The 22,155-nt window shown below is 34.3% G+C and overlaps 1 protein-coding gene across 1 annotated transcript in view; it reads left to right on the top strand.

Annotated features, from left to right (window-relative positions):
• The window catches only part of tsc2 (TSC complex subunit 2), a 48,293-nt gene that overhangs the window by 20,142 nt on the left and 5,996 nt on the right, over nt 1-22,155 (top strand). The window contains 8 exon segments of the mRNA XM_051117991.1: nt 4,704-4,865; nt 6,677-6,835; nt 6,921-7,033; nt 8,384-8,638; nt 11,851-12,051; nt 14,059-14,127; nt 15,049-15,191; nt 16,420-16,973. Coding sequence (XP_050973948.1) covers nt 4,704-4,865; nt 6,677-6,835; nt 6,921-7,033; nt 8,384-8,638; nt 11,851-12,051; nt 14,059-14,127; nt 15,049-15,191; nt 16,420-16,973 — 1,656 coding nt within the window.

Raw genomic sequence — 22,155 nt, 5'->3', positions numbered from 1 at the left:
CAGCTAATCTCTATCGACAGCATTTGTCAATTACTACAGAAAATAACTTTGACCCTTCAGTCAGGTTGTGTTTACAGTAACACATTTTTGAGCGTGTAACCACGATAGAGACCATATTCCAAAATCTCTACCGGTTTACAAATTTCTACTGGTTAATCGTGTCTACCGGTTTATCACCCACCTGTAATGTTTCTGGTATTTTCCCCTTTAATTAATAGTGGAGTGACAGGAAAGTACAGGGAAAAAAGAAGCCAGACTCGACCTTATGTTCCCAAAACACAGTGTACACTCAAGATGATGTGTTTTTTCGTTATGAAAGAAGACTGTAGTTTTCATTGTGATAGATGTTGTGTTGGTTTATAAAGCATCAGATGATGCGGGTCACGCTGACTCTCTGGAGTAGTTGTTTCTGTCTTTTGTCTACGTGTTGGTCCTCTCTGACACCCACATGCGCTCATATCCTCCACATTCATTTCTTGTGCCCCATTGAGATGAAATGAAAATGGCCTTTTGTTGATTACAAGCTCATGCGTAGCTCAGTTTGGCTTTTTCATACCTCACATGTAGAAATGCAGTGCCAGACGTGTAACTGTCATGATTCAGAGTTGCTGAGGTCTTTGTAGGTTCTGGGTGGTTTTTAGTATCCTAAGGTAATATAAATTGATTTTTAGTTTGCTAAGGTAATAGTTTTTACTGTGCACTAAGGTAATCTGGATGGTTTTTAGTGTGCGCTAAAGTAATCTTGATTGTTTTTAGTGCATGAGGTAATCTAGATGGTTTTTAGTGTGCGCTAAAGTAATCTTGATGGTTTTTAGCACATGAGGTAATCCGGATGGTTTTCAGTGCGCTGAGGTAATCTGGATGATGTTAGTGTGCACTAAAGTAATCTGCATCAGTTTTAGTGCGTGCTAAAATAGTATAGATGGGTTTTAGTGTGCTAAGGTATTGGTTTTTAGTGCACACTAAGTACTTTAGGTGGGTTTTAGTGTGGGTTAAAGTAATCTAAATAGTTTTTAGTGTGCTGTGGTAAACCAGATGGTTTTTAATGCACCAAGGTTGGTTTGGTTTTTGGTAATCTGGTTGGTTTTTATTGTGCGTTAAAATAATCTGGATAGTTTTTAGTGTGCGCTAAAGTAATCCGGTTGGTTTTTAGTGTGCGCTAAAGTAATCTGGATGGTTTTTAGTGTGCGCTAAAAAATGAAACTGAAAGTCAGAAACAATAATTATATGGGAGTCTCCAAAGATAATATGTATGGGATATGGGTGTGGCAAAATGGCTTGTTAGAGCTACCTTTAAAATTTCAACCAAGTGCCCCTCGAGCTATGTTTCACATACATGTACAAAATTCAGTAGACACATGTAACACACTAATACTTACAAAAACGTTCGAAACCTAACCGGAAGTCTGTTACAGTTTTGTGCCATTTTTGCTATTTCAGGCATAGTATTTAAACAAACTGCTCCTAGAGATTTAAACAGATTAACACCTAATTTGTTCAGTCCAATCTAAATTAAATTGCAAAGATCTTGAAGATCTTTTTATCTGAAGGCCGTGTCTGTGGTGTTTCACCATTAACAAAAAAAAAGTTGTTATAATTCATGTCCGATCTACACCAAAATTCACGTTTGATAAGAGTCCTGTCCTGAACCCTGGCAGCAGGAAGTGACATGTTTTACACTCTAAAAAACTCCTCATAGAGATTTAATGGCATTAACATTATATTTGGTTGGTTTACTCTAAAGGCCTTTGCGATGTTAAGTTCTAAAGATCTTGAGTTTTCGTTAAAGGGCGTGTCTGTGGCGCCCTGACAAATTTCAATGTTTCGCCATGGGAATAGAAGGTGTTGTAGCTCAGCCATACAATGTCCAATCTGCCCCAAACTTCACATGTTCAATAAGAGTCCTGGCCTGGTTTTCCTAAAGCCTCCAGGTGGTGGTTGCATCTGATCACTTAGTAAAGTAAACGCACACGTCTGCCCAAGCAGACACGTGGTTTGAGCAATTGCTGATGTCTACAGCACAATCTGGTGCGGGATCTTCAAGTTAAGGCTTGGTTTGTGATGAATTGCTTCCATTTACTTATTGCCAGCACTGTTTGGCACACACACACACACACACACACACACACGTGTCTGTGTGTTCAAGGACTGTACCGTTTCTTGTGTGTGTCTTGTTAATGAGTTGTTCACCTGTGCCTGTTTGTCAGGGTCAGCGAGTCGATGTAGCAGTCAGAAGCACTTTAGCTCAGCGGCGTTGGCAGCGGTGTGTGTTTGCGCAGGTTGCCGTGTGTGTCCTCTTAGTGTATGGAGATGATGTGGGCTCTGCTGATTTCCCCGGGGATGCGGTTGCCTTGGTTACAGAAGGGCAGGATGCTGATGGCTGTCTTAGATTAATGCCATCACCTGGATAATCACACAGCTCTCCACAGGTGTGTGTGTGTGGATCTCAAGCTGGCAGCTGAACTTTTCTTTGTGTGTGTGTTAAATAGCTATGCTCTCTCTAACTCCTGCTCAAGGTTTGTGAGTATTACAGTCCCAGATTTGTGTCGCTAAAAGAAAAACCGAAAGAGCTTCTACTAAGCTAAAGAAATAAAGGAATGGTTCGCTCAAAAATGAAAATTGTCAAAAATGAATTCATATTCATTCATATTCCAACTAACGGAACACAACGTCTTTTGAGAGAGCGAAAGCATTAAAGGAGAAGTTCACTTCGAGAACAAAAATCTACAGATAATGCACTCACCCCGTTGTCATCCAAAATGTTTATGCCTTTCTTTCTTCAGTCATGAGGAAATAGTTTTTTGAGGAAAACATTTCAGGATTTTTCTCTATATAATGGACTTCTATGCATCCAAACGTCCAAAATGCAGTTTAAATGCAGCTTCAAAGAGCTCTAAACGATCCCAGCTAAGGAAGAAGGGGCTTGTCTAACGAAACGAATGGTCATTTTCATAAGAAATAGACCATTTAAATACTTTTTAACCTCAAATGCCCGTCTTGTCTAGCTCTGCGTGAACTCTGTGTAATCCGGGTCAATACAGTTAGGGTATGTTGAAAAACTCCCATCTCATTTTCTCCAACTTCAAAATCGTTTTGCTAGATAAGACCCTTCTTCCTCAGGTGGGATCGTTTAGAGCTTTGAAGCTGCAATTAAACTGCATTTTGGAAGTTCAAACTCATGGGCACCATAGAAGTCCATTATATGAAGAGAAATCCTGAAATGTTTTCCTCAAAAAACATAATTTCTTAACAACTGAATAAAGAAGGACATGAACATATTGGATAACAAGGGGTGAGTAAATTATCTGTACATTTTTGTTCTGGAAGTAAACTTCTCCTTTAATGAACTTTACAGTGAATACTTATTTAAAAGTAGTATTTATATATTTGTCATTTGTAGTAATATTGTAAGTTAGCTCTTATTTTTATATTTTTGTTTGTTTGTTAAGTTTTACTAATTTTATATGCTATAGTTATTTTTATTAGATTATATTAAATGAAGTTTATTTGATTTTTATTTCAGTTTTAGTTTTTATTTATTTCCATTTGGTAATTTTGGAGCTTCGGTTTCTTCTGTTTCTATTTTTTCCCCCACAATTTTTATGTAATATAATATAATATAATATAATATAATATAATACAATATAATATGTAATATATTTAGCTTTATTTCAGCTAACAAATATGACTTTTATTGGACTTTTATTATATATATATTACGTCTATAGACTTAAATCATATGAAATACTTTTAGAAAATGTTAACTTGACATTTTTAGAGCTAATTTTGTGCTTTAATCAATAAACAAAGTCATGTGGTTTTAGAATGATATGAGTGAGTGTTATGTTAATATTTATGTACTAGTATTTATTCTTTTTTTTTTTAATACTTTTTTATATTTTTTTAATTTTTATTAATTTCATTTTAAGTTTAGTTTAAAATTTAGATTTTAAATTTTAAATTAGATGTTGTCATGTTTTTTTCATTCATCATCTATGTTTAGGCTTAGATTTAATTTAGATTTTATCTTAGTTTTAGTTTTATTCAGCCTAATTTTAGTACTTCAACTTATTTCAGTTGCAAATTTTTTTTTATTTCAGCAAAAACAAAAAACCTTTCATTTTAGTTTTAGGTAACTAAAAACACTAGAGAGTGAGTAGTTTTGGGTGAACTATTCCTTCAAGCAAAGATGGACTCATATAAATATAAAAGTCTGTGTTATAGCTGTGTGTGTGTGTGTGTAGGTGTGTGTTTTCACAGGGTCACTTAAGCTTCATCTGAATCTGATTTATTACCTGCTGACACTCTGGCATCTTAACATCTTCCCAAACACACTCACGCACTCTCATCTCAAGCTTCACACTGTGTCCTAACCAGCCATGACAAGTGAAAAAATAGATACGCTAACCATTTGCAATCATGACATAAATACAATAAAGACTGTGTAGCTCAGCCCACAGTGAAATGAATCAGAATCAGATGACTCTGAATCTGAATCAGCCAGTGGTTCGAAATTCTGGTTAGGACACCATGTCAAAGACTAGCTGAGATCTCTGACTTAACTAGTACCAGTTTGAGCTGGTTGTGAATCTGACCTCCATGTTTGAGTAAAAGCCTTGTGGTGCACTCTTTGACCCCGTGACCTCTCCTGTACCGGCTGTAACCTGATGCCTGTGTGTGACCCCTGACCCCGTCCTGTGCAGGATGCAGACGTCCAGCACCACCTGCAGCCTGGGTTCGGCTGACGAGAACGCGGTGATGCAGGCGGACGACGCACTGAAGACGGTCCATCTGGAGCTGACCGAGACCTGCCTGGACATGATGGCGCGATACGTCTTCTCCAACTTCTCTGCCCTGCCCAAGAGGTGCGTGGGATCCGTGTGATGCTGATCACTACAAACTACACTGTACCATTTCTTTCACTTGCTCTTATTTTCCCTGTCCTAGCTTTTATTGTTTTGAATGAGGACTGAAAACTTTAAACGTTTAAACAGGCACTTCTTGTGTTTATTGCCATCTGGTGATGAATCGGTTGTTTTCCTCAACTGTAAGTTGCTTTTGTATAAAAGTGTCTGGAAAATAAATGTAAATGTAAATTTACAGCCCTAATTTAATTAAATTAATTGTATGATTTGCAGATTTAACAGTTCAGTTCAATTAAACACTTCAGCATTTGAAATTGAATATCAATATTTGATGAACAATAATTAATAATTAAAATAAAATGTAATAAAATAATAGTAATTGGACTAAAGTGATACAGTAAATTGATCATTTTCTCAAGTTAAGCTAAAGCAATTAATAATTGGTATTAGTATTTTTACATTAATTAATAATAATAATAATAGTTGCCTTATTATAAATTAAAACAGTAATTGATGTTTTATATTTTAAGTTTTATAAATATAAATTAAAATTAAATTAAAATTAAATTGATGATAATAGTAATAATACTAATTTATTATTATTATTATTATGATTATTATTATTAATAATAATTGCCTACTTTAGCCTGAAACTACAGGTTGTTTTATTTTTGTTTTTTTTTTTTAATTAAAATTAATTTAATGATAATAATTATAATAATAATAATAATAATATAATAATAATAATAATAATAATAATAATAATAATAATAATAATTGTCTACTTTAATCTGAAACAGTCATATTTTTTTATTTAAAATAATTTAAAATTAAATTAATAATAACAATAATAATAAAATAAAACGAATAATGGTTTCCTTATTTTAAATTGAAACAGTAATTGATGTTTTAAAATTAATTAAAAATTAATATGAATAGCCTAATTAAAATTATTTTATTAATAATAATAATGATAATTGTCTTCTTTAATCTAAAACAATGTCATTTTATTTTTGTTGTTTATTTTAATTAATTTAAAATTAATAATAATAATAATTATTATTATTATTATATTAATAAGAATTAAAATAATCATAATAATAGGCCTACTTTAAAACTGAAACAATGAATAATTGTGTACTTTTTTTATCATGTTTTTAAAAATAGTACAAACAGTACTAAAACAGTATTTTTTTTCGTTATGTAAGTCATTTTTTTTTTTTTTTTTTTTTGCTTGCAAAAACTCACTGACCAATCTTTTAGGTTCATCAATGCATCAAAAGCTGTTTTACAATCTGACTTTAAAGAGATAGTAATTTATCAGTCACTTTGAAATAAGTGTCTGCTAAATGAATAAATGCCTTGAAGATGTGTGCAGAGCTGCTTTTGTCTCTGCTTTTCTCTTTCTTTCATTTTAAGCTGGTTTACACACTTTTAGCTAGAGCTGTAATTGCTTGACCTTCATCCTTTTGTTCGGTGTGTGTCTGCGCAAACCTTTAAATAGTGCTTGGCTTTCATCTCTGCTGTTTATGACAAATGCAGGCCGCTGAGCGCTGCATCGATTCACCTTTTGTACCGGAGTAAACTTCTTTTTCGGTCACTCTGTGTAAATAGGCACATCATAACCGATATCCTTATTCGGCCAGTAGTTTTGGAAAGTGTAGCATCTGCTTTTAGCGTGAGAACAGTACGAGCGTCCAACTCCTGTCAGAGATGGATGTGTTTTCTCACAGTAGCATCTCCAGTGTCCTGTGACTCTAGATAAAAATGATTAATGGGCTTTATATACTGCCTTCCTCTCTCTCCCTCAGGTCTCCCATCGCTGAGTTCCTGTTATCTGGTGGCCCCAGTATGACTTGGCTGGTTGGGAATAAGTTAGTGACCATAACCACCAGCGGCGGGTCGCGAACCCAAGCCCTTCTGGGCCTGGATATGGCCGAGAGACCCGGAGGAGGAGGAGAAATGACCAGGTTACAAACATTTCAACATTGATGGCCTTGTTTATGTCCTCAAGCAATCATGGTGTTACTATAGGTCAACATGACTCTTCTGCAGGTCCGACCCGTCATTACACACCCGACAGACGAAAGAGGCTCCTGCTAAACTCGAGTCCCAGTCGGGCCAGCAGATCAGCACCAACACTCGCACACGCGTCCGCTCCATATCAGGTGACTACTTTTACACTTTTGTTCTTTCCCTGAGGTTTTCTTGCTCTTAAAGGTTTTGGACAATTTTCATATTCTGTCTCTTAGAATGAGTCATTTCTGTCTGCTACTGTGACCTGTAAGACTTCTATATGTAAATGACTACTTTAATTATTGTCTAGCCTTCCATATGAAACCAGTTCCTCAGCTAAGCTGCTGAATACTTAAAGCGGATGTGTAAATATCTGAGCAGTCATACATGAAATTAAAATCTTAAAGAGTTCATTTAGAGTATTAATTCTGTCCTCATTTACTCACCCTTGTGTCATTCCAATATTGTATAATTTTTATCTATGGATCAAAAATGAAGATATTGTAGCTCCAAAAGTAATTGAAATATAAATGTAATATAAATGAATAAAAACCTTTGTAGTCATTTAGACATTAAAAAATAAATAAATAAATAAATAAATAAATAATAATTAATGAACTAATTCAAGATATTAATAATATATAATACTAAAACTAAATAAAAATCATGAAAAGTAAAACTGAAACTATATAACTAACTATATACATTTTTTGATTTATATTCTATAATCTCTTTTATATTATAATACTGTTATATTATTTTATAATAACACTGGAAAATGATAAATTCTAGTTTGCCATTTTTGGACCCTCTTTTTTATTTTTTATTAACTTAAAGTGCTAAAATAACTAAATCTAAAACCAAAATATAAATTAATAAAAGAAACTTTATAGACATTTAAACATTCTAAAAAAAAAAAAAAGAAAGAAAGAAAAAAAACACAAATTAATGACAAAAACATAACAAAATTACAAAAAAAATGGGAAATTATAAAAATAAGAACTAATTCAAGATATTATTAGTATATAATACTAATAAGAATCATAAAAATAAAGCAAACCATGACAAAATGTGATATATAAATTTTGATTTATATTATAAAATAAATTATATATTATAACAAAATAACACTGGAAGATGGTAAAATCTAGTTTGCCATTATGGGACCCTCTTTTTATTATTTTAACTTAAAGTGCTAAAATAACTAAATCTAAAAATGAAATATAAATTAATAAAAAACTTTATAGTCATTTAGACATTCACAAAACCCCAAAACTCTAATTAATGACAAAAACACAACATTACAAAAGTTACATAGGAAATTATAAAAATAAGAACCAATTCAAGATATTAATAATATGTAATACTTAAAACTAAATAAAAATCATTTAAAAAAAAAAAAAAGCAAAACTGAAACTATGACAAAATGTTATATAACATTTTATATTTATATTATAAAATAATATTATTATAAAGTAATATGCTTTGATTTCTCTCCTCAGGTGGTCACGCTCTGCGAGCCGGTCCGGCTCAGAGTCTCAGTCCTCTGGTGGCGTCTCCTGAGGGCGAATACAGCGGCCCGCTGCCTCCACCGGGCCCCCCACTGGAAGTCCTGGGGTCCCAGAGGGGAGTGGAAGAGCATCCGGCACCCTCCGCCTCCCAGTCCTCCCCGCCATTTAAAGACAAGTCCAGCCTGGCTGAGTTTGTGCCCATGCTGACACAGGGCTGGGCTGAAATCTTCATCCGCCGTCCCTCAGGTACAACACGCGCACTTAACATGGCAAAAATATCTCGGGGCGCGGTAATGGGCGCATGCTTTGTTTTTTTTTTTTTTTACCTTGTAACCTTGGCTCAGGCCATAATTATCGCCCACTCGCTCTCAATTATGACACATTTGTGCACGACACTAAAATTTAATCATAATAACTCCATTCCAAGGGCGTTCAAGAGGCGCATGAGCGCACATTCGGCCCGCAGGGGTTGCTATGCCATTTTGAAAGTTTCATAATAGTTTGACTCACACCTGCCGTGCCCACGGGCCCGATTTTCCTCAGCTTTTCTCCTCCGTCTGCCTCTAAATGAAGAATAGCTTGGGAGCATTGCACAAATGTTTTTTTTTTTTTTTTTTTTTTTTGCATTAATTGAGATGTGTCCTTGAGTGCTTCACTTCCTGAAGAAAAACACATGATGAGATGCTTTTTCATTGCAATTCCTGAGGATTTCAGATAGAGGCTATTGTGGTCTTGTCACTTTTTGTGTCTATCTTTCATGAGTCAGTTAAATAGGGCTCTTGCTTCACTCTGAACAGCTTTTTTTGTGTTTTATTTTTTTCTGTTCTTATTTGTGATCTTTCTCTCTGAGTTCACTTCAGTAGTTTGGTTTATGTCAAAAGTCAAAGTCAAATAAAGTGCAAATAAACAAGTAGTCATGTTAATTAATAGTGTAAAATAAAATCAATACAGTGCTGTTCAAAAGATTGGGATCTGTAAGATTTTTGATGTTTTTTAGAGAAGTTTCATATGCTCATCAAGGCTGCATCAAAAATACAGACAAAAATATAATTTTGTGAAATATTATTGCAGTTTAAAATACCAGTTTTCTATTTTTATATATTTTAAAATGTAATTAGTTCCTGTGATCAAAACTTTCAGCATCATCATTACTCCAGTCTTCAGTGTCACATGATCCTTCAGAAATCATTCTAATATGATGACTTATAAATAATGTTGAAACTATTTATTTATGTATACAGAACAGCATATAAAATTAATAATCAACAATAATAAAAAAAATCATAAAATAATTTCATTAAAAAATTCATAATAAAATAATAATACAATTTTCGTTGCAATATATGCATATAATTTTTTTAACATTTTTTTTATACATCAAATAATCAAAGACAAAAAGTATCACAGGTTCCGAAAAAAAACAAAAAAACGTATCACACCGGTTTCAACGCTGATAATAAACCAGCATATTAGAATGATTTCTGAAGGATCATGTGACACTGAAGACTGAAGTAATGATGCTGAAAATTCAGTGCTGCGTCACAGAAATAAGTTACATGTTAAAGTATATTAAAATAGGAAATTTTGTTTTTTTGTATTTTGAATTTCTGTATTTTTGATCAAATAAATACAGCCTTGATGAGCATAAGGGACTCCATTTAAACATTAAAATATATATTTAATGTTAAAGTATACATAAAGTTAAGGTCAAAAAATTACATACACCTTGCAGAATCTGCAAAATGTTCATTATTTGACCAAAATAAGACAGATCATTCAAAATGCATGTTATTTTTTTTAGTACTGACCTGAATAAGATATTTCACACAAATGTTTACATATAGTCCATAAGAGAAAATGATGTTCAAAAACCTTGTTCAAAAGTTTACATCCCCTTGATTCTTATTACTGTGTTGTTACCTCAATGTTCCACAGCTGTTTTTTTGTTTAGTGATAGTTGTTAATGAGTCCCTTGTTTGTCCTGAACAGTTAAACTGCCTGCTGTTCTGTTCTGAACCATTCTTCCATGCAAAATGTCTCTTGTGATCATTTTTTGTGTCCTTTCCAGATTCATATTGATTGTATTATCCTGCTTTTTAAGTCTCAAGGACAGGGTTGCCAGGTTTTCACAACAAAACCCGCCCAATTGATACTCAAATCTAGCCCAAAACTAGCCCAATCAAGTTTCGAGGGGGGTCCCCCAGTAAAAACCTCGTACTGGGGGATAAAATACACGTTTTTTTGGCAGGTTCCTCTGGTACAGTTTGCATTCCAGGAGCTAAATATAACGTTTTTGGGGTCGCTTCAACCTGCGGCCCAAGTGGGAAATCTGCGGACTTGGCAACACTGCTTAAGGAGTTTTTTTCAGGTTCCCATGTTAGTGTTAAGTGTTAAGGTTCATTGAGCAAATCAAATCAGCTTTGTGTTGCAATGAATCACCATTAAGTGACTTACAGGCATTCAAATCAGCACTATTGAAAGGTTGCCCAAACTTTTGTACACCCTATTTTTCACATTCAGCTTCAACTTATTTCTGCTAAACTAGGAATTTATGTCTGAAAATTGTCACAGTATGCTGCTTTCTCTAGAAACTGAATGGCATATCACTGTGATCTTTTCTTATATATGTAGTGACCTCATCAAATTTTTTTATCAGATTTTATGCTGACCTTTAAATGTGTGCATCCTTTCTAAAAGTCAAATAAAAACAAAAAATGGTGCAAATGAAGTAATGTTAGATCTAATAATAAATGGTCTAATATATATATATATATATATATATACACACACACATATAATGTATATATATTAAACAATATATATAAATATTGCACCTAAAGTGAAGTGTATTTATTTATATAGGTTTATAAATGTAAATTTATTTATTCAAAATGTCTCTTTATGTAAGCTGAGATTCAAAATGTCTCTGGTGCCTGGAGGCATCAACTCGGCAGACTTTCATTAGCGTGTCAGTGTAATTGAGTTTGCCGAATGTGTCGTGCGGGGCATGCAGATGCTAATGCAGATGTTGGTTAAATGGCTACGTGGACATATAGCTGTAAGTGTGAACGGACAGCTGGAGGTCCTAATGACAACATCCTGCCCTGTTACATATGTATGTGTTTGTGTGCGTAATACTTTTTTGCTTTCCATGAAACAGTATTTTCATAGAAATAAATGTGTTTGAGTCATCCAAATGACTATAATAGCATTTATGTATTACCATGTGATGTTCTGAAGATACAACAACTACAGAAATAGTTTCTTAAAGTACATATTCCATTGACCTAACAGTTACTACAGGGTGATTTTCTCCAATAGACCATTTGTGTTTCTTTAATTTGAAAAGTTTGAGTCAGACTCTCGTTTTTGTATTGTGATTTAAACCACGCACTTTGCAGTTCTTTACAGTTTGGCACTGTTAATCCGGTTCTGCTGTGATTTGTGTCCGGTCTCAGGTAACACAAGCTGGCTGATGTGTCTGGAGAACCCGCCGAGCCCGTTCTCATCCGAGCTGGGGAACGTCCCGCTGCAGGAGCTGTCCACTGTGTTGATGGCCATGGACGGGGTGAAGGAACCCCAGAGCGAGGCCCCTGTTGCCCAGGGCGAGGCACCCCAGCCACAGGGGAGGCCCTGCCCCATCCAGCGCTCCAACACCGGTGAGCTCCAGTCTTTCAAAACAATGGCTGTTTTAGCACATTTATGGAGCTGAAATGGAGTTTATAGAGTAGATATCAAGTGTTGCAGTGTTTAAAGAAAGCAGACGTTTGAGTCTGAGAATAGCATGCTAGCATACTGCTGTGCTCTACTGCTATGCACTGTTTGTGTTTTTGTATACTGTGCTACTGTTTCAGTTTATTTAACTATAAATTTTGTACTGTCTAGTATAGATACTGTATGGTGCCTGAAATTTTTTATAAACAGTATGTAAAACTATGTGGGGAAAGGGTGGGAAGTATACAGTATCTAGTGTGCAGCATGCAGTAAGCAGTATGCTAGTATTCTGTTTTATTACAAAGAGCTAAACATTTCCTTTTTGGGAATGAAATGACATCACACATTGGGACCTTCATTTATTCTATCTATCTATCTATCTATCTATCTATCTATCTATCTATCGTTCTATCGTTCTATCGTTCTATCGTTCTGTTGTTCTGTTGTTATATCTGTCTGTCCCTCTGTTGTTATTTCTATCTATCTGTCTATCTATCTCTCTATCTGTCTATCTATCTCTCTGTCTATCTCTCTGTCTGTCTCTCTGTCTGTCTCTCTGTCTATCTGTCTATCTATCTGTCTATCTATCACTCTGTTGTTATATCTATCTTTCCCTCCGTCATTATATCTATCTATCCTTCCGTCATTATTTCTATCTATCTATCTGTCTATCTATCTGTCTATCTATCTATCTGTCTATCTATTCTATCTATCCTTCTGTTATATCTATCTATTCCTCTGTCGTTGTATCTCTCTATCCTTCCGTCATTATTTCCATCTATCTATCTTTCTGTCTGTCTCTCTGTCTGTCTCTCTGTCTGTCTCTGTCTATCTCTGTCTATCTATCTGTCTATCTATCTATCTGTCTATCTGTCGCTCTGTTGTTATATCTATCTTTCCCTCCGTCATTATATCTATCTATCCTTCTGTCATTATTTTTATCTATCTACCTATCTACCTATCTATCTATCGTTCTATCGTTCTATCTGTCCTTCTATCTGTCGTTCTATCTATCATTCTATCTATCCTTCTGTGATATCCATCTATCCCTCTGTCATTGTATCTATCTATCCTTCCGTCATTATTTCTATCTATCTATCCATCTATCGTTCTGTCTATCTATCGTTCTATCTATCGTTCTATCGTTCTGTCTATCTGTTCTGTCTATTGTTCTATCTATCGTTCTATCTATCCTTCTGTGATATCTATCTATCCCTCTGTCGTTGTATCTATCTATCCTTCCCTCATTATTTCTGTCTGTCTATCTATCTATCTGTCTATCTGTCTATCTATCGTTCTGTCATTCTATCGTTCTATCAGTTGTTCTGTCTATTTATTGTTCTGTCTATCGTTCTATCTATCCCTCCTTCGTTATATCCATCTATCCTTCCGTCATTATTTCTGTCCATCCATCTATCTATCTATCTATCTATCTATCTATCTATCTATCTATCTATCTATCGTTCTATCGTTCTATCGTTCTGTCGTTGGCCTGCTGAAAACTTTTATTTTTTAATCTATTTGTCAGACTCCTGCTGTGTTATCTGAACATGCCTCCTGAAAACATCATCATTCACACTCAATTTAGATGAATCTCAAGTGTTTCAGTGATTTATTCCTCCTAATGGCCGTCTCAGCTCTCCCCAAACGCCATAGTGAATGAATGAACACATTAAAAAAAGATTAAATAAATCTGAGCGGTCAAATACTACATCTTCATGTGATTATAGCGCACCGCAGCTTAGATGGAAATATTTTTGTGTGTTTAAGCACCTGCACACATTTCGAGTAATAATAATGAAGCTCTTTGTAGGCCTTCTCTAAGTGGGCCGCTCAATATCTGTCCTCCTTTCAGCCAGAATCTCTTTGACTCTCTATGTGTGTTTCCTCTGGGTCCATGCGGTGTTGATGGCTTGGCCTGTGTTGGTTTTTGTCTGGGTTTGTCGCTGCAGTGGGCGCTCTGGGCTCTCTCTGCTCCGCCGATACGCCGGGCAGGTTACACAGGAGTATATCGTGGGCAGGTAGATATGTCTGACGCGTGTGTTTATGAGGCCTCGAGCACGTAAACGCTCCGCTCTCGAGTGATTCTGTAGCTTCCTCTCTTCATTAACACTCAACAATCCAGAACAAACCAACTAATCAGCGGTGAACTCAACCAATCGCCACACAGAACCAGCGATGGGATTGATTCCTGATTCAGGATTTTGCTTTGATTTGATTTTTTTTTTTTTTTTTTTTTTCTCCTGCTGCTTTTCCGAGAACTCTTTAAACTTCTCTTTGCTCTTTTTCTTGCGTCCATGAATTTGACATGAAAGGCGTCTTTCTCTGTAATGTATTCCCTTTATATGTGTGATTTCAGTTTGACCCACATAAAAGTATTCCTCTCAGAGCTGGACGATGTGGATAAAAAAAGGTTTTGACCATGTCTCAGTCATACTGTATAATAATGATATAGCCATACTTACTATTATTAGACAGATGTAAAAAATTTTTTTTAAATTTAAAGATAAGCATATTATTGGACCAATATTTTGAGTAGACACACCAATGAGTGCAATATAATGTCATCATTGTTTTGGCACAAGCTTTTTATTGTGTATGTCTGCTTCAGTTTCACTAGCATACAGACCTCAAATTTAACACACATGGATCAACCATGTCATCGGGTCTCTACAAGCATGTTTTGTAAAGCCTTTCAGTGTCAAATCCTGTATTGAACCTGCTTTGTGTGTTCTGACACGATCAGCTTGTGTGTGTTTGTGATCGGACTGTGTTTGTGCAGGTTTGATCTTCGGATGGCTCTGCATGTATTAGAGTGTCTGTAGGAGAGTTTCTAGACTAATCACAGACATAGTGGATGCTCGAGGCTCCTCTGCTTGTGGATCTGATATAGTGTGTTGTGATGACATCTTGATTATTGTTTTCTTGCTGCCGTCTAACAGATTCGGTTGTGTTGGAAGAAGGTGGACGGAGCAGAGCGACTGTATCAGCAGCTGAGTCCAAAGAGCTGGAGGAGTTTGAGGCCATACCATCTGAACCTATTTTCATGAGCACTGCTACAACACCAGCTGGCATGCTGAGCAGAGTGAGTGAATCAACACATACAATAATACTGTAATCATTTTGACATGGAATATAATTTATTTTTACTAATATGTCATTAAAACGTGATTAGAATACAGTAATAAAACTATTTGATTATTATTATTATTATTATTATTAATAAGAGTAATGCATTATAATAATTATATTATTATTAATAATAATAAAATATATATATTTAAAGTTCTAAAAATGAACAGTTCATCATTGTTTCAGTTTAAAGTAGGGCTTTCAAATTAACGTGTTATTGTAATTATTATTATTGCTTTTTAAGGACAAATAAAATAAAAAATGAAAACAAAATACAGTTTATGCATAAAATAAAAAAAACAAATTATTATTGTCATGTAAAATATAGTTATTATAAAATTAATAGTAATATTTTTTTGTCATGCAATATGATGTCTTACTATTATATACATTATTAGAATACAGTAATAAAATTATTTTATTATTAATATTAATAGCAAGAGTAATGTATTATTCTTATTTAAAAAAAATAATTTAATTAACAATGAACAGTTAATCATTGTTTAGCATAAATTAGTGTTTTCAAATGAATGTTATTGTAATTATTGTCGCTTTTTATGGCGAAATTTAATCAAAATAACTAAAATGGAAATAATACAAGTTATAAATAAAATAAAAATACAAATTATTATTGTAATCTAATAGATAGTTATGATATAACAGTTGTTTCTATTTTTATAGTAAGACTTATTAGATGTAATTAAATATTAGTAGAAATATTCAGAATAACTTGTTAATTATATAGTAATTGAACTATTAATATACATGTAATAAACTATTAACGAGGTCTATCTGAATTTAAATAATAACATCTAAATAATATATATATTTATGTGCATATGTGTATATATTTAAAAAAATGACTATATATATATATATTAACTATATATATATATATATATATATATATATAGTTAATTATATATTAAGAACAATGTATTATCATCATCATTGAATTTTATATAAGAAAAATAAAAAATGGAAATTTATGTTTAAAAAAATAATTATTCATTATTACAAGTGAATTATTACACATACACACACACACACACGTAATAAATGTGTGTATGTAATAAATAAAATATACATTTACGTTTATTTATTTATTTGTTTTTATTTTATTGGCACTTATAAACCACAGACTGATTCATGTCATTTCTTTTATGTCTTCTCTCCTCAAGTCCTCCTCAACATCTAGTCAGGATGATGAGAAGTCGACCCTGGAGGAAGTGAGTGAAGGCGGTATCCCCATCGATCAGCCTCCACCATCCCTCTCCACCCCGGGGCTGCAAGACACTGACCTCACCTTCTCACATGCTACGTTAAATAAATCGAGTTCCTCCCCGGAGCTCCAAACTCTCCCAGAGGCCTTCACCAAGGCTGCGGCCCAGAGCGGCTCTGGGGAGGACTTGCTCAGCTCCAAGATCCAGATGGTGCAGGCTGAGAGAGATGCCCCAGGTGAAAGCACGTGGCCGGGAGAGAGCGTCGTATCAGCTGGCCCATCCAGCTCCAGCGCTAGCATCTCCGTCTCATCTTCCTCCACTTCCAGGATGAGGCTGGAGTTTCCCACGGCCCAGCCGGGAGCCCTGTCTCCCACCGGACACAGGCCCCGCGGACACACTATCTCGGTGTCCGCGCCGTCGTCCCGCAGAGGGGAGAGGAAGATGGACAGAGACTCGTACCACAATCGAGGAGGTCCATCCAATGCTGAGAAGAGCTCAGGACTCAGTCCCAGGTAATATGAAGCCCAAACTCTGTTCTGTCTTGCTTTTCATTGTTTCACTTTAAAAAGCATGCAAAAGCACCTTAAATTAATTAGAAAATTGGGGATGCAAGATATATTCATACGGTATCAGTTATAAATATGCTAGTGTTCAATAGTTAGGTCAGTCATAAATTAATTTTATTCTGCAAAGATTAATTAAATTGATCAAAAGTGACCATAACGACATTTAGAAAGTTACAAAACATTTCTATTTCCGATAAATGTTGCTTTTTTTTGAATTTTCTGTTTATCAAAGTACATTATACTTTGATAAACAAAAATATGAAGCAGCTCAACTGTTTTTAACACTGAACGTGTTTCTTGAGCAGCAAATCAGCATATTAGACTGATTTCTGAAGGATCATGTGACACTGAAGATTTGTGTAATGGTGCTGAAAATTCAAGGTTGCATTACAGAAGTAAATTATATTTTACAATATATTCACACAGAAAACAGTTATTTTAAATTGCAATAATATTTCACAATATTCCTGTTTTTACAGTATTTTTAATCAAATAAATGCTGTCTAGGTGAGCAGAAAAGTCTTCTTTTAAAAACAATCAAAAAAAATTAATTTATTGTGTATTTATTTGATTTTAATACATGTGAACATTTAATGTTTTATTAGTTATCATCTAGAAGTAGCGTTTATGCAGGAAATTTCTAAATTCTTGTTTAACTCTTCTCCTTTTAAAACCATCCTAGCAATAACCATTTACTGAAATTCACCCTGGGAAAATAACATAATAAAGTCAGTAAACAGGCTATTTTTATCTACCCCTTTAAATCACAGGACAGTAATTCAGTTATTTTTAACTAGCTAAACCTCATTAATAACACTATAAACATAATATGAGAACCACATTTTCATAACCAACCTTCAACACTGATTATTTATTACTCACACATTATAAAATCCCTAGAAACACAGTTTAGCATAGATGATGTGGTGTTTAGCATTTGCCATTGCATCAAGACCTTTTGGAAACATGTCTATTGGTTGTGTCTCATTTTTAGCAGATGATGTGCACTGTGTATACTTACAGGGAGCAATTCTTATCACAACTTTTACTATCAACAGTCTATTAGGGCTGGGCAATATGGCTAAAATTTAGGGCTGCCCTCAAAGATTTTTTTATTTTAAGCATTAGTTGACTATTAGTCACACGTTTATTAATAAACCATATAAATCATAATAATGAGCCTTAAATTGCCTACACAGCCTAATAAGAGCTCAAGTGGATGCAAAAAAAGCTTTCCACAACGAAGAAAATACAGCAAGGAGACTTAAGAGATGAAGTCAGCAACACTGACTCATCATCTCCACAGTAGTAATGCTCCTGTATGAATGTTTCATACAGATACATAATCTGAGAATATTTGTTTTCTATTTGAATTGCTTCATTTGAAAGTAGACATTTCACTTGCTATAGATATATTATATATTTTTCATGTCTGTAAGGCAAGTATACACAGAGTTTCGAAGTTTTGCGCTCAAGTTCACAGAGACCAAGACGGCAGAAAGCACATCCTGTTTGCTTTCATTATTTTACAAAAGTGCAACGTTTCGTTGTTATTCTGAGCTCAAACTAATAAACATAGAGTCGTTACAGATTCAAAGGATGTATTACTTTTGTCTGTATGAGAAAAAATGACGGAGTATTTTCAGAGCAAGTGAGCGCACCGGCGCCTCCATCCGTCATGCAGGGAGTGCGCTACTATTCAGCTTCCACACACACTAATAGCACACATTTTTCTAGGTTAACATTAGATTGAGCAGCCATGTAAATTTGCTACTACATACATCTTTCAGATGAAAAGGCTTATTTGAGGTCTATGAATGATAGGTGAGCGTTTGGATGTCCTTACCACATAGACCAGCCGTTAATGATCTGTCCATCACGGACTGCCTGGCTTCACCATTTCCTGTGGAATTATACATTTTTATTATAAATTTTTGGTCAACCAAGCCTCTTCAGTGTTTCCCACAGACTTACACTCTATGTGTGGCATTGCTTCCCCCATGGGATATATATACCGGTTCACATTTACAGCTCTGCGGGTTTGCTGTGTAAAACCATTAGTCTTTTTTCGCATTGGTCTAAATGAAAATGCAAATTCTTTCTTTGCCACTAGGTTCTGCTTTTGGAGCGGTAGAAATAGCTGTTTCCCCAGTAACGGCTGTACACACAGCAGCACTTTGCTCACAAATGCTGCTTTATCAGGCATTACAGGCATGATGAAATGGAACGAGATCGAAAATTTCCTGAAGACAGTCGGTTTCCTTCAGATATACACTAATATAAAAAACAAGCACCACGTTTTGATTTTGAAACATGCAGTGCTCATGTTTATTCAACAGTGCTTGTATTTATTCAGTTTTGATATAATGGCGGGCTGCCACAAATAAATCAATGAAAGGGAAACTTCTTTTAGGGGGCAGCCCTACTATTTTCGATGACACATAATATAGATTTTTATTAGGGATGCACCAAATTTTTGGCCGAAAACCAAAAATGCCATTTTCAGCCGAAAGAAACAAACGGCCAGAAATATGAGCCAGAAATATATATATATATATATATATATATATAATTTCCATCATCCTCCACTGATCTGCTCCCGCTATGCTCGGATGATAATAATAGCTTTGTTATACATTATTTGGATAATTAGTTTTAAAAAGTTGTATCTGATTGTGTTGCATAGAACTAAATAAAAATAATATATTGGTATTTAATATTATTATAGGCTATTTTCTGTCCAATTTTATTGGTTTATTTTCAGTAAAATTGTGGTTATTTTATTGACTTTTTTGTTTTGTTTTTTTAAGTATTTTAATTGTTTACTTAAATTAACAATTCTTACGAAAATACTTTATTTATTGTAATTAATGAAATAGTAAATAATTATTACAAACCATTTTCAGTTTTGGTTTTTGGACAAGTGCATCCAGAATTTCTGGTTTTGGTTTCAGCCCAGAATTTTCATTTTGTGCATCCCTAATTATTCATTTACCATTAATCAGGAAGGAAATATTTTCCAGGCCTTGAGAATGAATGTCCAGATAATTTGTTTGTTCGCAATTAAACGTCTTAATTTAGGGCGTCATATTTTATTTTCCCCTAAATTCTGTTTTCCATTTTATTGTTTCTGGATTCTGTGTTTTATGATTCAACAAAAATGGTGTCTAATTAAAACCTAAACAATTTTAAAATGTTTTTTTTTAAATGTAATGACAGGAAAACAATTAATTTAAAGAAAAATTATTATTATTATTATTATTATTATTATTTTGTCAAATAAGAGGCCACATAACAGCAATGTATAACTGTATACATTAATTAAAATACTGTAGTTGTATGATATTCCTTAAAAATACTACTACTATTATTATTATTATTATTATTACTGGAGAATTACATTTTAGTATACAATAGTAATATGTTTCTGTCATAATTTCTTTAAGTTAAACCTTTTATTTTGACGGGTTGTCATAAAAGTCCTTCAGTTTTTTATTTTCACTTTCGGTGTGTATTTGACGGTAGTTTTTTTTCTCAAATGAAACGTTTTAACTTGTAAATTGACGCTCAGAGCTGCTCTTGAGGGTAAGTTTTGTATGTATGTTTCCATGTCCTCAGATATTGAGTCACAGACGCTGAAATCACCACAAGGGTCATGTCACGCCAAGCGAGCCTATTAACGTCAAGCGCTGACTGGATGTTGTTGCAATTATTTCCACTGTTACATTAATCCATATCAAGTAAAAATGTCTAGAGTTTATCGACATTAATTTTATCGCGACACAATATGATAGTGTTTATCTCCCAGCCCTCAATCCATGACGGCGAACGGTGACTCAGTCGTGTAATGGATGGCGGAAAGTGTGGTTGTGATGTTCAGCTAACGTTAACGCACCTGTAATGTCTTTGAACAGCATCCATTTGATCCCACCGCACCAAGTGCTCCATTTTCTAGGAAAAGCAAAGCATTATATGTAGAGTAATGATATGGCTGAAATGCCTCATTTTTTTCATTACTGTCATCATCTGTCGCCCTGTTGACATTAAATCATCCTGCCTGCTTCGCTCGCTCCTCTTGTTTTGTGAAGTGTGGCTCTTTCTAAGTCGAGCGCTTTCAAGTTGTTGCCTTGAATTGGAATTACTTGTAAATTACTGCCATCCGTCTTTGTGAGGTTCGGTGCCGCTAGAGTCGCGCGATCGATAGACTCGCTATTTATAGAGAGAAGCCCAGGAAAGCCTAGCGAGTTTCCCGTAAGAGCGTTTTCCTCCGTCACGGGGCCGCGTGTGTCTCGTTTAATGGGGTTCAGTCAGGCACTTATTTTTCTTAAAAAACGTTTACAGAGCCTTTCACACTGTTGTGTGCAGATTGTTGTTCTGTATAAAGCACATCTTTTTGGATAAAGCCACAATTACATCCTACTAAGGACTGAAGAGCCCAGTCACTCAAGAACACTTGCTGTATGAATAGAGGCCTAAAAAGTGTCATTTCTAAGAGTTATAAATGTCCTGGCTTCTGATGTTCACACAATAAAGGTGGTGTGGATGGGAGCTGTCAAAAAGCACAGTAAAACTGTCATAAAAGTGTTTCCTACAACTTGTGCAGTCTACACTACTAGTCAAAAGTTTTTGAACAGTAAGATTTTTCATGTTTTTTTTTATAGAAATCTCTTCTGCTCACCAAGCCTGCATTTATTTGATCCAAAGTACAGCAAAAGCAGTAAAATTGTTAAATATTTTTACTATTTAAAATAACTGTTTTCCGTTTGAATATATTGTAAAATGTGATTTATTTCTGTGATCAAAGCTTAATTTTCAGCATCATTACTTCAGTCACATGATCCTTCAGAAATCATTCTAATATGTTGATTTGCTTTTCAAAAAAAACATTTATTATTATTATTATTATTATTATTATTATCAAAAACAGTTGAGTAAAATGTTTTCAGGATTCTTTGATGAATAGAAAGATCCGAAGATCAGCATTTATCTGAAATAAAAAGCTTTTGTAACATTATACACTATATAGTGTATAATGTCAGTATAATTATTTTATTATTATTTTAATTTTTAAAATGGGGTTGAGAAATGAAAGAAATGTATACTTTTATTTGGCAAGGATGCTTTAAAT

Source organism: Labeo rohita, chromosome 1, assembly GCF_022985175.1.
Source record: "Labeo rohita strain BAU-BD-2019 chromosome 1, IGBB_LRoh.1.0, whole genome shotgun sequence".
NCBI lineage: Eukaryota > Metazoa > Chordata > Actinopteri > Cypriniformes > Cyprinidae > Labeo > Labeo rohita.
Note: the sequence above shows the minus strand (reverse complement) of the source record. Positions and strands in the feature narration are given on the sequence as shown.